The 20,183-nt window shown below is 53.5% G+C and overlaps 1 protein-coding gene and 2 long non-coding RNA genes across 8 annotated transcripts in view; 1 reads left to right on the forward strand and 2 right to left on the reverse strand.

Annotated features, from left to right (window-relative positions):
- LOC118381573 (calcium/calmodulin-dependent protein kinase type II subunit gamma-like) overlaps nucleotides 1-20,183 on the forward strand; it is a 62,357-nt gene that overhangs the window by 34,097 nt on the left and 8,077 nt on the right. Inside the window, exons 7-12 of the mRNA XM_052492586.1 lie at nucleotides 1,939-2,041; nucleotides 4,276-4,359; nucleotides 4,746-4,840; nucleotides 5,167-5,289; nucleotides 6,199-6,282; nucleotides 16,286-16,328. Of these exons, the coding sequence (XP_052348546.1) occupies nucleotides 1,939-2,041; nucleotides 4,276-4,359; nucleotides 4,746-4,840; nucleotides 5,167-5,289; nucleotides 6,199-6,282; nucleotides 16,286-16,328 (532 nt within the window). The remainder of the gene's footprint in view (nucleotides 1-1,938; nucleotides 2,042-4,275; nucleotides 4,360-4,745; nucleotides 4,841-5,166; nucleotides 5,290-6,198; nucleotides 6,283-16,285; nucleotides 16,329-20,183) is intronic.
- On the reverse strand, nucleotides 7,176-12,352 carry LOC127914839 (uncharacterized). Of its 6 annotated transcripts, XR_008089336.1 has the most exons (4): nucleotides 9,648-9,764; nucleotides 8,948-9,013; nucleotides 7,279-7,523; nucleotides 7,176-7,248 (listed from the first exon to the last, which is right to left on the reverse strand). It is a non-coding gene; the product is annotated as an uncharacterized LOC127914839 (long non-coding RNA). The 6 variants fall into 6 exon arrangements; XR_008089339.1 differs by lacking the exons at nucleotides 8,948-9,013; nucleotides 9,648-9,764 and adding an exon at nucleotides 12,309-12,352 and having other exon boundaries at nucleotides 7,279-7,539; XR_008089338.1 differs by lacking the exons at nucleotides 8,948-9,013; nucleotides 9,648-9,764 and adding an exon at nucleotides 10,893-11,608.
- LOC127914853 (uncharacterized) lies at nucleotides 14,100-15,044 on the reverse strand. The gene is made up of 3 exons (XR_008089344.1): nucleotides 14,877-15,044; nucleotides 14,486-14,596; nucleotides 14,100-14,189 (listed from the first exon to the last, which is right to left on the reverse strand). It is a non-coding gene; the product is annotated as an uncharacterized LOC127914853 (long non-coding RNA).

The following is a 20,183-nucleotide window of genomic DNA, read 5'->3' on the forward strand; positions in this document are numbered from 1 at the left end:
AGCTACACACTGTGAAGGCTACCTGATGGCTACCAGGCTTTTTGTGGGGCATATGTCATAAAAATAAAAAAAATTGAAAAGTTTGAATCATTTGAAATGTCATGGTGTGTCCTTGTATGTAACAATGTTACTTGGATAATTGAATTTAGAAAAAGCATTTTCAGTGTTTTAAAATAGGCTTATTTTGAATATTCTAATAACCATGCACATCCCTGGTGTCTGAGGATAGCTGTATTACCTCTTGTTTGCAGTCTGGCTGATTTGTTGGCCTTTTATCCTGAGTAGGCTTTTACTGCAGTCCTTTACACACGCGCACACACGCACACACGCATACACGCACACGCACACACGCAGTACACTTAGCATGCAGTCTGCAGGGCTGTTTAAATGACTCCCAAGTGGTTTCCATGACTACAACCCTATGTCCATATATGGCCGCAGAGAGAGTCGTGGGAGAGATGGAGACCCGCACACTGTCGAATGTGGACAAATCCAAAACACATGCTTAAATGCAACAATACAAATGAGGAAAATTAAATTGCAAACGTTTTGGTATCAAACTATCATCAGTGTTAAGGCCAGTACACACGCCAGGCTTGTATTTGAAGGTGAATTACATACGTCACATGATCCAGTGAGTAAATACATCCAATCATATATGTACTTAAGCAATAAGGCCAGAGGAGGTGTGATAGCTGTGGTATATTAGCCATATAAGGGCTGTTCTTATGCACGACACCACGAGGACTGCCTGGATACAGCCCGTAGCTGTGGTCTATTGGCCTTATTTCACAAACTCCCTGAGGTGCCTTATTGCTATTATAAACTGGTTACCAACGTAATTGGATAAACGTTTTTTCAAAGCCGTGGTATACGGTCTGATATATCGTAGCGGTCAATCATCATTAAGGGCTCGAACCACCCAGTTTAGAAATGCATATTGAGTACCTAGTACAGTAGAATGCATGATTTTAATTATATGAGAGATCTTTACTCATCTTTCTCTTACGTGCCTCCTCTTCCTCCTTCATGTCTCCTTACCCCCCCCTTTTTTTCCCCGACTGAATGTAATAATAATCTTTGATTTGCATGTGTAAATGTTGCCTTGTCAGAACGGTACAGAAGAACAAAAGGAATTACACATTTGACAAATGCATTCTGTCCCGCTCTCTCTGTTTCTACTTCCCCTGTATACTCTCTCTGTTTCTACTTTCCCTGTATACTCTCTCTGTTTCTACTTTCCCTGTATACTCTCTCTGTTTCTACTTTCCCTGTACACTCTCTCTGTTTCTACTTTCCCTGTACACTCTCTCTGTTTCTACTTTCCCTGTACACTCTCTCTGTTTCTACTTTCCCTGTACACTCTCTGTTTCTACTTCCCCTGTACACTCTCTCTGTTTCTACTTCCCCTGTACACTCTCTCTGTTTCTACTTTCCCTGTACACTCTCTCTGTTTCTACTTCCCTGTACACTCTCTCTGTTTCTACTTCCCTGTACACTCTCTCTGTTTCTACTTCCCCTGTACACTCTCTCTGTTTCTACTTCCCTGTACACTCTCTCTGTTTCTACTTCCCTGTACACTCTCTCTGTTTCTACTTCCCTGTACACTCTCTCTGTTTCTACTTCCCTGTACACTCTCTCTGTTTCTACTTCCCCTGTACACTCTCTCTGTTTCTACCCCCCCTGTATGCACTCTCTGTTTCTACTTCCCCTGTACACACACACCTTTCCTCATCTCTCTCTGTTTCTACTTCCCCTGTACACTCTCTGTTTCTACTTCCCCGTACACTCTCTCTGTTTCTACTTCCCCGTACACTCTCTCTGTTTCTACTTCCCCTGTACACACACACCTTTCCTCATCTCTCTCTGTTTCTACTTCCCCGTACACTCTCTCTGTTTCTACTTCCCCGTACACTCTCTCTGTTTCTACCCCCCCAGCCTGAGAACCTGCTCCTGGCCAGTAAGATGAAGGGAGCTGCGGTGAAGCTGGCAGACTTTGGCCTGGCCATCGAGGTGCAGGGGGACCAACAGGCATGGTTCGGTAAGACCACACACACCCTTCATCCAACGTGTTTAGGTTTTGTTTATTTGCACCAAAGAAAACGGTGTACAAAAGTACAAAAAAAAGTTGGTTAAATCTGCTGAACAAGCGCACTTTTATTTTTACATGATATACACAGTAAACATGAACCATGTTTGATTATGTGTGAGAGCCAGGCTACATGGAGGGGACGAGTGGGTAGTTTGGGTCATCAGACTGACCCCTAGTCATTGTTTTGTCAATGTGAAGATAGGAGTTCCAGAGTATGGAACCTCCGTATGGAACAGAGAATTGACTGAAATGCGCCAGCAGGGAGGGTGAAGGCTATTGCAGTGTCTGGTTGAATGTGTGGATTTGGGAGTTAACCAGGAAGAACCCATCAAAGGGTTTAGGTAGGCTGTCTGGGACGGAGTTGGAGATGCGTTGGATTATATTGAGTTTCTTAAACAGACTGGTGGCTTGGCTTGCAAATGTATTTTGTGTGATGAGTAATTTGTGTATTTGTGTAGGTAGGAAGCATATGTACTGGCTCATTGCAGTAAATGCGATATGGGTTACTTAAGCTTGTAGTGTAGTGTTAGGAAACAAGCCTGATGAACCAAAACACAAACCATCTGTGTGGTGGTACCAGACCACTCATCTGTGTGGTGGTACCAGACCACTCTTCTGTCTGTTGGTACCAGACCACTCTTCTGTCTGGTGGCACCAGACCACTCTTCTGTCTGGTGGTACCAGACCACTCTTCTGTCTGGTGGTACCAGACCACTCTTCTGTCTGGTGGTACCAGACCACTCTTCTGTCTGGTGGCACCAGACCACTCTTCTGTCTGGTGGCACCAGACCACTCTTCTGTCTGGTGGCACCAGACCACTCTTCTGTCTGGTGGCACCAGACCACTCTTCTGTCTGGTGGCACCAGACCACTCTTCTGTCTGGTGGTACCAGACCACTCTTCTGTCTGGTGGTACCAGACCACTCTTCTGTCTGGTGGTACCAGACCACTCTTCTGTCTGGTGGCACCAGACCACTCTTCTGTCTGGTGGCACCAGACCACTCTTCTGTCTGGTGGCACCAGACCACTCTTCTGTCTGGTGGTACCAGACCACTCTTCTGTCTGGTGGTACCAGACCACTCTTCTGTCTGGTGGTACCAGACCACTCTTCTGTCTGGTGGTACCAGACCACTCTTCTGTCTGGTGGTACCAGACCACTCTTCTGTCTGGTGGTACCAGACCACTCTTCTGTCTGGTGGTACCAGACCACTCTTCTGTCTGGTGGTACCAGACCACTCTTCTGTCTGGTGGTACCAGACCACTCTTCTGTCTGGTGGTACCAGACCACTCTTCTGTCTGGTGGTACCAGACCACTCTTCTGTCTGGTGGTACCAGACCACTCTTCTGTCTGGTGGTACCAGACCACTCTTCTGTCTGGTGGTACCAGACCACTCTTCTGTCTGGTGGTACCAGACCACTCTTCTGTCTGGTGGTACCAGACCACTCTTCTGTCTGGTGGCACCAGACCACTCTTCTGTCTGGTGGCACCAGACCACTCTTCTGTGTGGTGGCACCAGACCACTCTTCTGTGTGGTGGCACCAGACCACTCTTCTGTGTGGTGGCACCAGACCACTCTTCTGTGTGGTGGCACCAGACCACTCTTCTGTGTGGTGGTACCAGACCACTCTTCTGTGTGGTGGTACCAGACCACTCTTCTGTGGGGTGGTTACCAGACCACTCTTCTGTGGGGTGGTTACCAGACCACTCTTCTGTGGGGTGGTTACCAGACCACTCTTCTGTGGGGTGGTTACCAGACCACTCTTCTGTGGGGTGGTAACCAGACCACTCTTCTGTCTGGTGGTACCAGACCACTCTTCTGTCTGGTGGTACCAGACCACTCTTCTGTCTGGTGGCACCAGACCACTCTTCTGTCTGGTGGCACCAGACCACTCTTCTGTGTGGTGGCACCAGACCACTCTTCTGTGTGGTGGCACCAGACCACTCTTCTGTGTGGTGGCACCAGACCACTCTTCTGTGTGGTGGTACCAGACCACTCTTCTGTCTGGTGGCACCAGACCACTCTTCTGTCTGGTGGCACCAGACCACTCTTCTGTCTGGTGGCACCAGACCACTCTTCTGTCTGGTGGTACCAGACAGATTTCACCACTTTGCTGCAGACAAAGTGAATGTTCTTTCCAGGACAATGTAAGTGTGAAGCCATTTTGTTTTTATGTGTCGGGCAGGTTTCGCAGGTACCCCTGGCTATCTGTCCCCTGAGGTCCTGAGGAAGGATGCCTACGGAAAGCCTGTGGACATATGGGCCTGTGGTAAGCCTTAAACCTCTTCAACTGTAGACGGAGAACAAATGTAAATAATCATCTAGTGACTACTGGGTAATGTGTGTCACCATCCCATTGCTGAAGAGAGGTCATCCATCTTACACCAGGGTTTACAGAAAACTTAACCAATCTATCTGCCTTTCTCTGTCTCTCTGTCTCTCTGTCTCTCTGTCTCTCTGTCTCTCTGTCTCTCTGTCTCTCTGTGTCTCTGTGTCTCTGTCTCTCTCTGTCTCTCTGTCTCTCTGTCTCTCTGTCTCTCTGTCTCTCTGTCTCTCTGTGTCTCTGTGTCTCTGTGTCTCTGTGTCTCTTTCTCTCTCTCTCTGTCTCTCTTTCTCGGTCTCTCGCTCGGTCTTTGTCTCTCTCTTTCTCTCTAGGTGTTATTCTGTATATCTTGTTGGTGGGCTATCCTCCATTCTGGGATGAAGACCAACACAAACTCTACCAGCAGATCAAGGCTGGGGCCTATGATGTGAGTTTGTGTGTGTATCTGTGTTTGGGTACTGTGCAGGGGTTGGCTGGACAGCTGGGGAATTTTTAATAGTGTCAGATTGAGAGTTGCACCCCAGCTATTGATCCTATCAGCCTCCTGACGCATTGCAGAGGTGTGTGTGTTTGTGTGTTTGTCTAGTATTCAGGTTATATAGTTAATGAAGACTGGTACTGAGACATTCAAACACACGTTAACATTCTGAATTGTAGGAAGACTGATTGTGAAGAAATCTGTTTGTTATGGACATAATGCAGATCATGGTATTTTTTTTCTGTTTCTCTTCCTGTCTCTCTTCCCCCCCCCAGTTTCCCTCTCCAGAGTGGGACACTGTTACTCCAGAGGCTAAGAACCTTATTAATCAGATGTTGACTATTAATCCTTCCAAGAGAATCACTGCTGATCAGGCTCTCAAACATCCATGGATCTGCGTAAGCGCACACACACGCACGCACGCGCACACGCACGCGAGGCGGCCGCGTCCAAAACCTGTCTTGCCTACTACTTACTAAAACGACATACTGTGTACAACATTATTTATATATATATATATATATATAATTTTACATTTTTTACCCCCTTTTCTCCCCAATTTCGTGGTGGGCTCGGGAGAGACGAAGGTCGAAAGCCATGCCTCCTCCGATACACAACCCAACCAAGCCGCACTGCTTCTTAACACAGCGCGCATCCAACCCGGAAGCCAGCCGCACCAATGTGTCGGAGGAAACACCGTACACCTAGCGACCTGGTCAGCGTGTACTGCGCGCGGCGGCCCGGCTGCAACAGAGCCTGGGCTGAACCCAGAGTCTCTGGTGGCACAGCTAGCGCTGCGATGCAGTGCCTTAGACCACTGCACCACCCAGGAGGCCCTGGTGTACAACATTCTAGACTCCCCCGTGCCGAGAATGTATAATCTAATGAGGAGTATTCCTGTATGTAATAAAAAACTAATTCTGATTGGCTCTGCCTGGCTGTGAGTGGACCCAGGCCCAACCATATCTGCACTCCTGCCCAGTCATGTGAAATCCATATATATTAGGGCCAAATGAATTTATTTCAATTGACAGATTTCCTAATATGAACTGCAACTCAGTAAAGTCTTTGAAGTTGTTGTGTTTATATTTTCTTAATGTATAGACGTAAAGCTGAAATAAGTATGACATTCTGGCATTTAGTGCAGACTGAATTTGAGACATTTCACCTAATATATAAAACCTATTTTTGCATACTAAAAATCCACCTACTATTTAAAAATTAAGTTCAGATATTCGGACATGGACATACATACATACATACAGTTTTGTATAGTGTTTGATACTCGTCTCTGTCCCCTCCTATAGCAACGTTCCACCGTGGCGTCTATGATCCACAGACAGGAGACAGTGGAATGTCTGCGCAAGTTCAACGCTCGGAGGAAACTCAAGGTACACTATTGCTGCTACCTCCTAGACCACCTCCTCCCACATACCTCCCTCCTAGACCACCTCCTCCCACATACCTCCCTCCAAGACCACCTCCTCCCACATACCTCCCTCCTAGACCACCTCCTCCCACATACCTCCCTCCTAGACCACCTCCTCCCACATACCTCCCTCCTAGACCACCTCCTCCCACATACCTCCCTCCAAGACCACCTCCTCCCACATACCTCCCTCCAAGACCACCTCCTCCCACATACCTCCCTCCTAGACCACCTCCTCCCACATACCTCCCTCCTAGACCACCTCCTCCCACATACCTCCCTCCAAGACCACCTCCTCCCACATACCTCCCTCCTAGACCACCTCCTCCCACATACCTCCCTCCTAGACCACCTCCTCCCACATACCTCCCTCCTAGACCACCTCCTCCCACATACCTCCCTCCTAGACCACCTCCTCCCACATACCTCCCTCCTAGACCACCTCCTCCCATACCTCCCTCCTAGACCACCTCCTCCCACATACCTCCCTCCTAGACCTCCTCCCACATACCTCCCTCCTAGACCTCCTCCCACATACCTCCCTCCTAGACCTCCTCCCACATACCTCCCTCCTAGACCTCCTCCCACATACCTCCCTCATAGACCTCCTCCCACATACCTCCCTCATAGACCTCCTCCCACATACCTCCCTCATAGACCTCCTCCCACATACCTCCCTCCTCCTGGACCACCTCCTCTCCTCCACTCCTCCTCCCATCCTCCTGGACCACCTCCTCCTCCCACATACCTCCTCCTGGACCACCTCCTCCTCCCACATACCTCCTCCTGGACCACCTCCTCCTCCCACATACCTCCTCCTAGACCACCTCCTCCTCCCACATACCTCCTCCTAGACCACCTCCTCCTCCCACATACCTCCCTCCTAGACCACCTCCTCCTCCCACATACCTCCCTCCTAGACCACCTCCTCCTCCCACATACCTCCCTCCTAGACCACCTCCTCCCACATACCTCCCTCCTAGACCACCTCCTCCTCCCACATACCTCCCTCCTAGACCACCTCCTCCTCCCACATACCTCCCTCCTAGACCACCTCCTCCTCCCACATACCTCCCTCCTAGACCACCTCCTCCTCCCACATACCTCCCTCCTAGACCACCTCCTCCTCCCACATACCTCCCTCCTAGACCACCTCCTCCTCCCACATACCTCCCTCCTAGACCACCTCCTCCTCCCACATACCTCCCTCCTAGACCACCTCCTCCTCCACATACCTCCCTCCTAGACCACCTCCTCCTCCCACATACCTCCCTCCTAGACCACCTCCTCCTCCCATACCTCCCTCCTAGACCACCTCCTCCTCCCACATACCTCCTCCTAGACCACCTCCTCCTCCCACATACCTCCTCCTAGACCACCTCCTCCTCACATGCCTCCCTCCTAGACCACCTCCTCCTCCCACATACCTCCTCCTGGACCACCTCCTCCTCCCACATACCTCCTCCTGGACCACCTCCTCCTCCCACATACCTCCCTCCTAGACCACCTCCTCCTCCCACATACCTCCTCCTGGAGACCACCTCCTCCCACATACCTCCCTCCTGGACCACCTCCTCCCACATGCCTCCTCCTGGACCACCTCCTCCTCCCACATACCTCCTCCTGGACCACCTCCTCCTCCCACATACCTCCCTCCTGGACCACCTCCTCCTCCACATACCTCCCTCCTAGACCACCTCCTCCTCCCACATACCTCCCTCCTGGACCACCTCCTCCTCCCACATACCTCCCTCCTGGACCACCTCCTCCCCACATGCCTCCCTCCTGGACCACCTCCTCCTCCCACATGCCTCCCTCCTAGACCACCTCCTCCTCCCATACCTCCCTCCTGGACCACCTCCTCCTCCCACCTCCTCCTAGACCACCTCCTCCCACATAACTCCTCCTAGACCTCCTCCTCCTCCCACATACCTCCCTCCTATGCCTCCCTCCTGGACCTCCTCCTCCTCCCACATGCCTCCCTCCTAGACCACCTCCTCCTCCCAATATACCTCCTCCTCCTAGACCACCTCCTCCTCCCACATACCCTCCTCCTAGACCTCCTCCTCCTCCCACATACCTCCCTCCTGGACCACCTCCTCCTCCTGTATACCTCCTCCTAGACTACCTCCTCCCACATACCTTCCTCCGAGACCACCTCCTCCTCCTATACCTCCCTCCTAGACCTCCTCCTCCTCCCTATACCTCCCTCCTGGACCTCCTCCTCCTCCCAATATACCTCCCTCCTGGACCACCTCCTCCTCCCACATACCTTCCTCCTGGACCTCCTCCTCCTCCTCTATACCTCCTCCTGACCACCTCCTCCTCCCTCTATACCTCCTCCTGGACCACCTCCTCCTCACATGCCTCCTCCTGGACCTCCTCCTCCTCCCTCTATGCCTCTCTCCTAGTCCACCTCCTCCTCCCACATACCTCCTCCTAGACCTCCTCCTCCTCCCACATACCTCCCTCCTAGACCACCTCCTCCTCCCAATATACCTCCCTCCTAGACCTCCTCCTCCTCCCACATACCTCCCTCCTAGACCTCCTCCCACATACCTCCCTCCTAGACCACCTCCTCCTCCCAATATACCTCCCTCCTAGACCACCTCCTCCTCCCAATATACCTCCCTCCTAGACCACCTCCTCCTCCCACATACCTCCCTCCTAGACCACCTCCTCCTCCCACATACCTCCCTCCTAGACCTCCTCCCACATACCTCCCTCATAGACCTCCTCCTCCCACATACCTCCCTCCTAGACCACCTCCTCCTCCCTACATACCTCCCTCCTAGACCACCTCCTCCTCCCACATGCCTCCTCTCCGAGACCTCCTCCTCCTCCCAGTATACCTCTCTACTAGACCACCCCTCCTCCCACATACCTCCCTCCTAGACCTCCTCCTCCTCCCTGTATACCTCCCTCCTAGACCACCTCCTCCTCCCTGTATACCTCCCTCCTAGACCACCTCCTCCTCCCTGTATACCTCCCTCCTAGACCACCTCCTCCTCCCTATATACCTCCCTCCTAGACCACCTCCTCCTCCCTATAGAACTCCCTCCTAGACCACCTCCTCCTCCCAATAGACCTCCCTCCTAGACCACCTCCTCCTCCCTATAGAACTCCCTCCTAGACCTCTTCCTCCTCCCACATACCTCCCTCCTAGACCTCCTCCTCCCACATAACTCCCTCCTAGACCACCTCCTCCCACATACCTCCCTCCTAGACCTCCTCCTCCTCCCACATACCTCCCTCCTAGACCTCCTCCCACATACCTCCCTCATAGACCTCCTCCTCTTCCCACATACCTCCTCCTAGACCACATACCTCCCTCCTAGACCACCTCCTCCTCCCACATACCTCCCTCCTAGACCACCTCCTCCTCCCACATACCTCCCTCCTAGACCACCTCCTCCTCCCAATATACCTCCCTCCTAGACCACCTCCTCCCACATACCTCCCTCCTAGACCTCCTCCTCCTCCCACATACCTCCCTCCTAGACCACCTCCTCCTCCCACATACCTCCCTCCTAGACCACCTCCTCCTCCCTGTATACCTCCCTCCTAGACTACCTCCTCCCACATACCTTCCTCCGAGACCACCTCCTCCTCCCTATACCTCCCTCCTAGACCTCCTCCTCCTCCCTATACCTCCCTCCTAGACCTCCTCCTCCTCCCAATATACCTCCCTCCTAGACCACCTCCTCCTCCCACATACCTTCCTCCTAGACCTCCTCCTCCTCCCTCTATACCTCCCTCCTAGACCACCTCCTCCTCCCTCTATACCTCCCTCCTAGACCACCTCCTCCTCCCACATACCTCCCTCCTAGACCTCCTCCTCCTCCCTCTATACCTCTCTCCTAGTCCACCTCCTCCTCCCACATACCTCCCTCCTAGACCTCCTCCTCCTCCCACATACCTCCCTCCTAGACCACCTCCTCCTCCCAATATACCTCCCTCCTCGACCTCCTCCTCCTCCCACATACCTCCCTCCTAGACCTCCTCCTCCCACATACCTCCCTCCTAGACCACCTCCTCCTCCCACATGCCTCCTCCTAGACCACCTCCTCCTCCCACATACCTCCTCCTAGACCACCTCCTCCTCCCACATGCCTCCCTCCTAGACCACCTCCTCCTCCACATACCTCCCTCCTAGACCACCTCCTCCTCCCACATACCTCCCTCATAGACCTCCTCCTCCCACATACCTCCCTCATAGACCTCCTCCCACATACCTCCCTCATAGACCTCCTCCCACATACCTCCCTCATAGACCTCCTCCCACATACCTCCCTCATAGACCACCTCCTCCTCCCACATACCTCCCTCATAGACCTCCTCCCACATACCTCCCTCATAGACCTCCTCCTCCCACATACCTCCCTCATAGACCTCCTCCTCCCTGTATACCTCCCTCCTAGACCACCTCCTCCTCCCAATATACCTCCCTCCTCGACCTCCTCCTCCTCCCACATACCTCCCTCCTAGACCTCCTCCCACATACCTCCCTCCTAGACCACCTCCTCCTCCCAATATACCTCCCTCCTAGACCACCTCCTCCTCCCAATATACCTCCCTCCTAGACCACCTCCTCCTCCCACATACCTCCCTCCTAGACCACCTCCTCCTCCCAATATACCTCCCTCCTAGACCACCTCCTCCTCCCACATACCTCCCTCCTAGACCACCTCCTCCCACATACCTCCCTCCTAGACCATCTCCTCCTCCCAATATACCTCCCTCCTAGACCACCTCCTCCTCCCACATACCTCTCTACTAGACCACCTCCTCCTCCCACATACCTCCCTCCGAGACCTCCTCCTCCTCCCAGTATACCTCCCTCCTAGACCACCTCCTCCTCCCACATACCTCTCTACTAGACCACCCACTCCTCCCACATACCTCCCTCCGAGACCTCCTCCTCCTCCCAGTATACCTCCCTCCTAGACCACCTCCTCCTCCCTGTATACCTCCCTCCTAGACCACCTCCTCCTCCCTGTATACCTCCCTCCTAGACCACCTCCTCCCAGTATACCTCCCTCCTAGACCACCTCCTCCTCCCAGTATACCTCCCTCCTAGACCACCTCCTCCTCCCAATATACCTCCCTCCTAGACCACCTCCTCCTCCCTATAGAACTCCCTCCTAGACCACCTCCTCCTCCCTATAGAACTCCCTCCTAGACCACCTCCTCCTCCCTATAGAACTCCCTCCTAGACCACCTCCTCCTCCCTATAGAACTCCCTCCTAGACCACCACCTCCTCCCTATAGAACTCCCTCCTAGACCACCTCCTCCTCCCTATAGAACTCCCTCCTAGACCTCCTCCTCCTCCCACATACCTCTCTACTAGACCACCTCCTCCCACATACCTCCCTCCGAGACCTCCTCCTCCTCCCAGTATACCTCCTCCTAGACCACCTCCTCCTCCCACATACCTCTCTACTAGACCACCCACTCCTCCCACATACCTCCCTCCGAGACCTCCTCCTCCTCCCAGTATACCTCCCTCCGAGACCTCCTCCTCCTCCCAGTATACCTCCCTCCTAGACCACCTCCTCCTCCCTGTATCCCTCCCTCCTAGACCACCTCCTCCCAGTATACCTCCCTCCTAGACCACCTCCTCCCCCAGTATACCTCCCTCCTAGACCACCTCCTCCTCCCAGTATACCTCCCTCCTAGACCACCTCCTCCTCCCTATAGAACTCCCTCCTAGACCACCTCCTCCTCCCTATAGAACTCCCTCCTAGACCACCTCCTCCTCCCTATAGAACTCCCTCCTAGACCACCTCCTCCTCCCTATAGAACTCCCTCCTAGACCACCTCCTCCTCCCTATAGAACTCCCTCCTAGACCACCTCCTCCTCCCTATAGAACTCCCTCCTAGACCACCTCCTCCTCCCTATAGAACTCCCTCCTAGACCACCTTCTCCCTATAGAACTCCCTCCTAGACCACCTCCTCCTCCCTATAGAACTCCCTCCTAGACCACCTCCTCCTCCCACATACCTCCCTCCTAGACCACCTCCTCCTCCCTATAGAACTCCCTCCTAGACCACCTCCTCCTCCCACATACCTCCCTCCTAGACCTCCTCCTCCTCCCTATAGAACTCCCTCCTAGACCACCTCCTCCGTATAGAACTCACTCCTAGACCACCTCCTCCTCCCACATACCTCCCTCCTTGACCACCTCCTCCTCCCACATACCACCCTCCTTGACCACCTCCTCCTCCCACATACCACCCTCCTAGACCTCCTCCTCCTCCCACATACATCCCTCCTAGACCTCCTCCTCCTCCCACATACCTCCCTCCTCGACCTCCTCCTCCTCCCACATACCTCCCTCCTAGACCTCCTCCTCCTCCCACATACCTCCCTCCTAGACCTCCTCTTCCTCCCACTTAACTCCCTCCTAGACCTCCTCCTCCCACATAACTCCCTCCTAGACCTCCTCCTCCCACATAACTCCCTCCTAGACCTCCTCCTCCCACATAACTCCCTCCTAGACCTCCTCCTCCCACATAACTCCCTCCTAGACCTCCTCCTCCCACATAACTCCCTCCTAGACCTCCTCCTCCTCCCACATAACTCCCTCTCCTAGACCTCCTCCTCCACATACCTCCCTCCTAGACCTCCTCCTCCCCACATAACTCCCTCCTAGACCTCCTCCTCCCACATAACTCCCTCCTAGACCTCCTCCTCCCACATAACTCCCTCCTAGACCTCCTCCTCCCACATAACTCCCTCCTAGACCTCCTCCTCCCACATAACTCCCTCCTAGACCTCCTCCTCCCACATAACTCCCTCCTAGACCTCCTCCTCCCACATAACTCCCTCCTAGACCTCCTCCTCCCACATAACTCCCTCCTAGACCTCCTCCTCCCACATAACTCCCTCCTAGACCTCCCATAACTCCCTCCTAGACCTCCTCCCACATAACTCCCTCCTAGACCACCTCCTCCCACATACCTCCCTTCTAGACCACCTCCTCCTCCCTCTATACCTCGATCCTAGACCACCACGTCCTCCCTATATACCTCCCTCCTTGACCACCTCCTCCTCCCTATATATACCTCCCTCCTATACCAACACCTCCTTCCAAATACCTCCCTCCTAGACCACCACCTCCCTCCTATACCAACACCTCCCTCCCTATATACCTCCCCCCTAGACCACCACCTCCTCCTCCCTATATACCTCCCCTCTAGACCACCACCACCTCCCCTAGAACACCACCTCCTCCTCCTCCCTATATACCTCCCCCCTAGACCACCACCACCTCCCCCCTAGACCACCACCTCCTCCTCCCTATACCTCCCCCCTAGACCACCACCCCCACCTCCCTATATACCTCCCCCAAGACCACCATCTCCTCCCTCCTAGACCACATCCTCCTCCCTATATACCTCCCTCCTAGACCACCTCCTCCCTCTATACCTCCCTCCTAGACCACCACCTCCCTCCTCCTCTGTATACCTCCCCCTAGACCACCTCCTCCCTGTATACCTCCCCTCTAGACCACCACCTCCTCCTCCCTGTATACCTCCCTCTAGACCATCACCTCCTCCTCCCTGTATACCTCCTCTAGACCACCACCTCCTCCTCCCTGTATACCTCCCTAGACCACCACCTCCTCCTCCTGTATACCTCCCCCTAGACCACCCCTCCTACCTACCCCTCTAGACCACCACCTCCTCCTCCTGTATACCTCCCCTCTAGACCATCACCTCCTCCTCCTGTATACCTCCCCTCTAGACCATCACCTCCTCCTCCCTGTATACCTCCCTCTAGACCACCACCTCCTCCTCCCTGTATACCTCCCCTCTAGACCACCACCTCCTCCTCCCTGTATACCTCCCCTCTAGACCACCACCTCCTCCTCCCTGTATACCTCCCCTCTAGACCATCACCTCCTCCTCCCTGTATACCTCCCCTCTAGACCATCACCTCCTCCTCCCTGTATACCTCCCCTCTAGACCACCACCTCCTCCTCCCTGTATACCTCCCCTCTAGACCATCACCTCCTCCTCCCTGTATACCTCCCCTCTAGACCATCACCTCCTCCTCCCTGTATACCTCCCCTCTAGACCACCACCTCCTCCTCCCTGTATACCTCCCCTCTAGACCATCACCTCCTCCTCCCTGTATACCTCCCCTCTAGACCATCACCTCCTCCTCCCTGTATACCTCCCCTCTAGACCACCACCTCCTCCTCCCTGTATACCTCCCCTCTAGACCACCACCTCCTCCTCCCTGTATACCTCCCCTCTAGACCACCACCTCCTCCTCCCTGTATACCTCCCTCTAGACCATCACCTCCTCCTCCCTGTATACCTCCCTCTAGACCACCACCACCTCCTCCCTGTATACCTCCCCTCTAGACCACCTCCTCCCTGTATACCTCCCCTCACCACCACCTCCTCCCTGTATACCTCCCCTCTAGACCACCACTCCTCCTCCCTGTATACCTCCCTCTAGACCATCACCTCCTCCTCCCTGTATACCTCCCCTCTAGACCATCACCTCCTCCTCCCTGTATACCTCCCCTCTAGACCATCACCTCCTCCTCCCTGTATACCTCCCCTCTAGACCACCACCTCCTCCTCCCTGTATACCTCCCCTCTAGACCACCACCTCCTCCTCCCTGTATACCTCCCCTCTAGACCACCACCTCCTCCTCCCTGTATACCTCCCCTCTAGACCACCACCTCCTCCTCCCTGTATACCTCCCCTCTAGACCACCACGTCCTCCCTATATACCTCCCTCCTTGACCACCTCCTCCTCTTCCCTGTATACCTCCCCTCTAGACCACCACCTCCTCCCTGCATACCTCCCCTCTAGACCACCACCTCCTCCTCCCTGCATACCTCCCCTCTAGACCACCACCTCCTCCTCCCTGCATACCTCCCCTCTAGACCACCACCTCCTCCTCCCTGCATACCTCCCCTCTAGACCACCACCTCCTCCTCCCTGCATACCTCCCCTCTAGACCACCACCTCCTCCTCCCTGTATACCTCCACTCTAGACCATCACCTCCTCCTCCCTGCATACCTCCCCTCTAGACCACCACCTCCTCCTCCCTGTATACCTCCCCTCTAGACCACCACCTCCTCCTCCCTGCATACCTCCCCTCTAGACCACCACCTCCTCCTCCCTGCATACCTCCCCTCTAGACCACCACCTCCTCCTCCCTGCATACCTCCCCTCTAGACCACCACCTCCTCCTCCCTGCATACCTCCCCTCTAGACCACCACCTCCTCCTCCCTGCATACCTCCCCTCTAGACCACCACCTCCTCCTCCCTGCATACCTCCCCTCTAGACCACCACCTCCTCCTCCCTGCATACCTCCCCTCTAGACCACCACCTCCTCCTCCCTGCATACCTCCCCTCTAGACCACCACCTCCTCCTCCCTGTATACCTCCCCTCTAGACCACCACCTCCTCCTCCTGCATACCTCCCTCTAGACCACCACCTCCTCCTCCCTGCATACCTCCCCTCTAGACCACCACCTCCTCCTCCTGCATACCTCCCTCTAGACCACCACCTCCTCCTCCTGCATACCTCCCTCTAGACCACCACCTCCTCCTCCCTCCCTGTATACCTCCCCTCTAGACCACCACCTCCTCCCTCCCTGCATACCTCCCCTCTAGACCACCACCTCCTCCTCCCTGCATACCTCCCCTCTAGACCACCACCTCCTCCTCCCTGCATACCTCCCCTCTAGACCACATTATTACCAATATGTTATTGGACACATTGGATGTGGAAATCCAGAAATGATGTCGGCATCATTTCGAATGGAGTAGAATGTCCTTTTAAGAAGTCACCACAACTGAGCTTCTCAGTCCTACATAAAACCAACGGGTCTGGAATTACATGTACAAAGGGATCCTCTTTCCCCTACCCTACCACACCCCTCATGTGATCATATCTCTTCATTAATTATCCCTTCTCTCTCTCCTAGGGAGCGATCCTCACCACCATGCTGGTGTCCAGAAACTTCTCAGGTGGGTGTGTCTCCTCCTCCCTCGCTCCAGTTACTGACTGAGGGAGGAGGACAGAGGGCTCTACTCTCCCTCCTCCCTGGAGTCTACCTAATGTAGGTTTTTAGGCCGAGAGGAGGAGTGTGTGAGTGCTCGGAGACGTGTGTGTGTGTGTGTGTGTGTGTGTGTTTTCAGAACACAAGTTCTGAAGGAGAAGAGGAGGTGAAAGGAGGTGCCTTAGGGTGTCAGTACTAGGTGCTAGGAGGAGGTGCCATAAGGTGTCAGTACTAGGTGCTAGGAGGAGGTGCCATAAGGTGTCAGTACTAGGTGCTAGGAGGAGGTGCCATAAGGTGTCAGTACTAGGTGCTAGGAGGAGGTGCCATAAGGTGTCAGTACTAGGTGCTAGGAGGAGGTGCCATAAGGTGTCAGTACTAGGTGCTAGGAGGAGGTGCCATAAGGTATCAGTACTAGGTGCTAGGAGGAGGTGCCATAAGGTGTCAGTACTAGGTGCTAGGAGGAGGTGCCATAAGGTGTCAGTACTAGGTGCTAGGAGGAGGTGCCATAAGGTGTCAGTACTAGGAGGTGCCATAAGGTGTCAGTACTAGGTGCTAGGAGGAGGTGCCATAAGGTGTCAGTACTAGGAGGTGCCATAAGGTGTCAGTACTAGGAGGTGCCATAAGGTGTCAGTACTAGGAGGTGCTAGGAGGAGGTGCCATAAGGTGTCAGTCCTAGGAGGAGGTGCCATAAGATGCCAGTGCTAGAAGGAGGTGCCATTAGGTGTCAGTACAAGGAGGTGTTAGGAGGAGGTGCCATTAAAGAATGTAATATTTCCAGCAGTACTATGTGTTTACATCTATGTGTCTAACACTTTTCTCCCTCTCCTTGTCGGCTCTGGAGTGTGTCAGTACTAGGAGGTGTGGTTTGACAGAGGACAGGCCATATTTAAGGCTCTACTTTCTCTCCTTTACTAGCTAAGATGATTAGAGGTTAAGACCTGGCCCTAAAGGAAGGGGGGTATTACGTCCTAGATGGCATCCTACTCCTCGTATAGTGCACTACTTTTGGCTACTCTATGGAGAATAGGGTGTCATTTGTGATTGGTCACTGTATTGGGTTAGGCCAGCCCAGATTTGCATAGCTCCTCCCAATTTGAGTATTTCTGTCCAATAGTGGGCCGGCAGCATACCAACCCTGCTGCTGTGTCCTCCACCGCCTCGCTGGCGCAGGAAGGTACGTCACAGAGACACGCCCTCTTACTTCCTCTACACACACTTCAGGATTCCTGTTTAAGCCCCTCCCACATCATATTAAAAGGATGCACCATGGTTTCTTTAACTTCTGAAGGGGTCAGCAGGTTATCTAGCCCCTTTTTCTACTGCATGCAGCTCATGCTGGCCACACACACACACACACACGAACGAGAGTACGATATGGATGTTTTTAAGGATGATGCTAATACTATGCACACAGGCTAAATGCATGTTAAACTACACATAGTCTGTCAACAATACCACTCAGCCTCATATCATCAGAAAGCATCAAATTCATCAGTATATCAACCCCCCTCCCCACCTTCGTCCTGTGGTCACGGCCATGAGGGGGTTGAGGGGGGAGGGATTGGTGGGGGGGGCGTGTATCTGTGGCGACTGACTGACTGGAGGATGGACAGGAGCGGGAGAGGCACGCTGCCATCGTCTGACCTGGGGGGAACTAAGGTCGGCGATCCCATGTGGACTAGGAAACGGTATACGGTTTCTGAAAGGGTTGGATGGATAGGTGTAAGCAATATGGAAAAAATGATATCCAGCCAATCATAGTGGAGCTACTACCATAATATTTACACCTATCAAATCCTTTCATATCTATAGGTGTTTCTAGAAGGTAGGGTTATAGTAGTGTTGAAGCGATAACAAGGGGCAGGAGTTAGTGTCTCCCCTGAGCGTGCGATTGGTGCTCTAGGGTTCCGCATGAGGGTGATTGACAGAAGCGAACGGTAGAGCCCTTCAATCACAGGGCTCTCCTCTGAGAGTGGACCAATCGCCTGCCAGTAAGCCTCCCCGCCACCACGTCACTGCTTGCCCCCTCTGCTGTGTATGGCTGAGGCGGACTTTGCTCTTTGCTTATGATGCGCTCTCTTCCCCAATCACATCGTCACTGTAGCACAGGAAAGTGGTGAGCTGCAGTCAATACAAGATGTCAAGTGTGAACAATGTGGCTGTGTTACCTTGCTGCATGTGAACTTGTATGCCCTATACACTCCATTTACCCTTCTCCCTGAAGTGTGCACTCACTCACTTCCCCTCCTAGATGTGAAAGGATTGGACTGGTTTGAGGGCACACTTGAGGAAGGACAGGGAGAAACTGGATTGGACAATTTGAAAGTTACTCTTCCCTTCGTGTCTTCCTGAAAATTGCCACTGTTGTAAGGTGAACGTTCTTAGTGGTGGCCGCGTTCCAGGACAACTACACTGTAGAGGCCTGCCTGCCTGCCTGCTCGCAGGTGTTTTAACAGGTCAGTTAATCCGACGCCCACTGCCATGTTGTGGCTAGCAGCCATTGGTTGCTGCAATGAAACGTAGTCTGTAATGTAGTTGACCTGGAACTCGACCGAGAACGTCCGACCGCGATCATTTGGAAGAAGTTGGTGCATGTTGAGGGTGTTTGAACGGGTTCCGTGCTAGCCCGCCCCGCTGGGCAGCTGGGTTGAAGACGTGGCAGGGCTGAATGGTTAGCCAGTCAGGGGCCCAGCTCTGCTGTGTGTTGAATGGTAGGTATGCACCTTGGGAACTGTAGATGACGTGGATGCTGCATGGTTGGTCCGTTTGTTTATTCCAGCCGTTCCTCTGCATGACGTAAAGCGCATGGCGTGGAACGGCTCTGATCAAGGCTCCAACCCCGAGTCGGAGCACGCTCAGTCTGCTCCGCCCGCCGCTCCACTAGGGAGCAACACTGTCCCTGTAACAGCCAGTACCACAGCACAGTAAGAACACACGCACAGCAGTGCACCAACCACCACCAACAACTAAAGGATGCCCACTGCCTAAAACATGTCTGTCTCTCTCTTTTCTTCCTCCTCTCTCCCACTTGTTAACGGAAGGTAAGCATCACCAAGACGATGCATGCAGCCCAGAATTGTGTGCGTTTCAGTAACACATTAAAAACAGTGACAACAGCAGCAGGATGGATGGATGAATGGATGGATGTCTCCTAAAGGAAATCAGTGGTTTACATTAACATCCACTTGGCTCTGCTATAGCTCTCCCTGAAGTGTACACTTGTTCACTCCCCTTTGTGGATGAAGAATGAATAGACTGCCTTGGGTGTCATGAATAGTGTTGAAAATACCCTTTATTCAATGTTCACAACAATCCAATGCTTTTCAATCCATGAAGGGGAGGGTGCTGACTGATGTGACATCCTGTGGGGACCAGGTTGAGTGTGACATCCTGTGGGGACCAGGTTGAGTGTGACATCCTGTGGGGACCAGGTTGAGTGTGACATCCTGTGGGGACCAGGTTGAGTGTGACATCCTGTGGGGACCAGGTTGAGTGTGACATCCTGTGGGGACCAGGTTGAGTGTGACATCCTGTGGGGACCAGGTTGAGTGTGACATCCTGTGGGGACCAGGTTGAGTGTGACATCCTGTGGGGACCAGGTTGAGTGTGACATCCTGTGGGGACCAGGTTGAGTGTGACATCCTGTGGGGACCAGGTTGAGTGTGACATCCTGTGGGGACCAGGTTGAGTGTGACATCCTGTGGGGACCAGGTTGAGTGTGACATCCTGTGGGGACCAGGTTGAGTGTGACATCCTGTGGGGACCAGGTTGAGTGTGACATCCTGTGGGGACCAGGTTGAGTGTGACATCCTGTGGGGACCAG

The sequence above is a fragment of the Oncorhynchus keta genome, chromosome 3 (genome assembly GCF_023373465.1).
Source record: "Oncorhynchus keta strain PuntledgeMale-10-30-2019 chromosome 3, Oket_V2, whole genome shotgun sequence".
NCBI classification, from domain to species: Eukaryota; Metazoa; Chordata; class Actinopteri; order Salmoniformes; family Salmonidae; genus Oncorhynchus; species Oncorhynchus keta.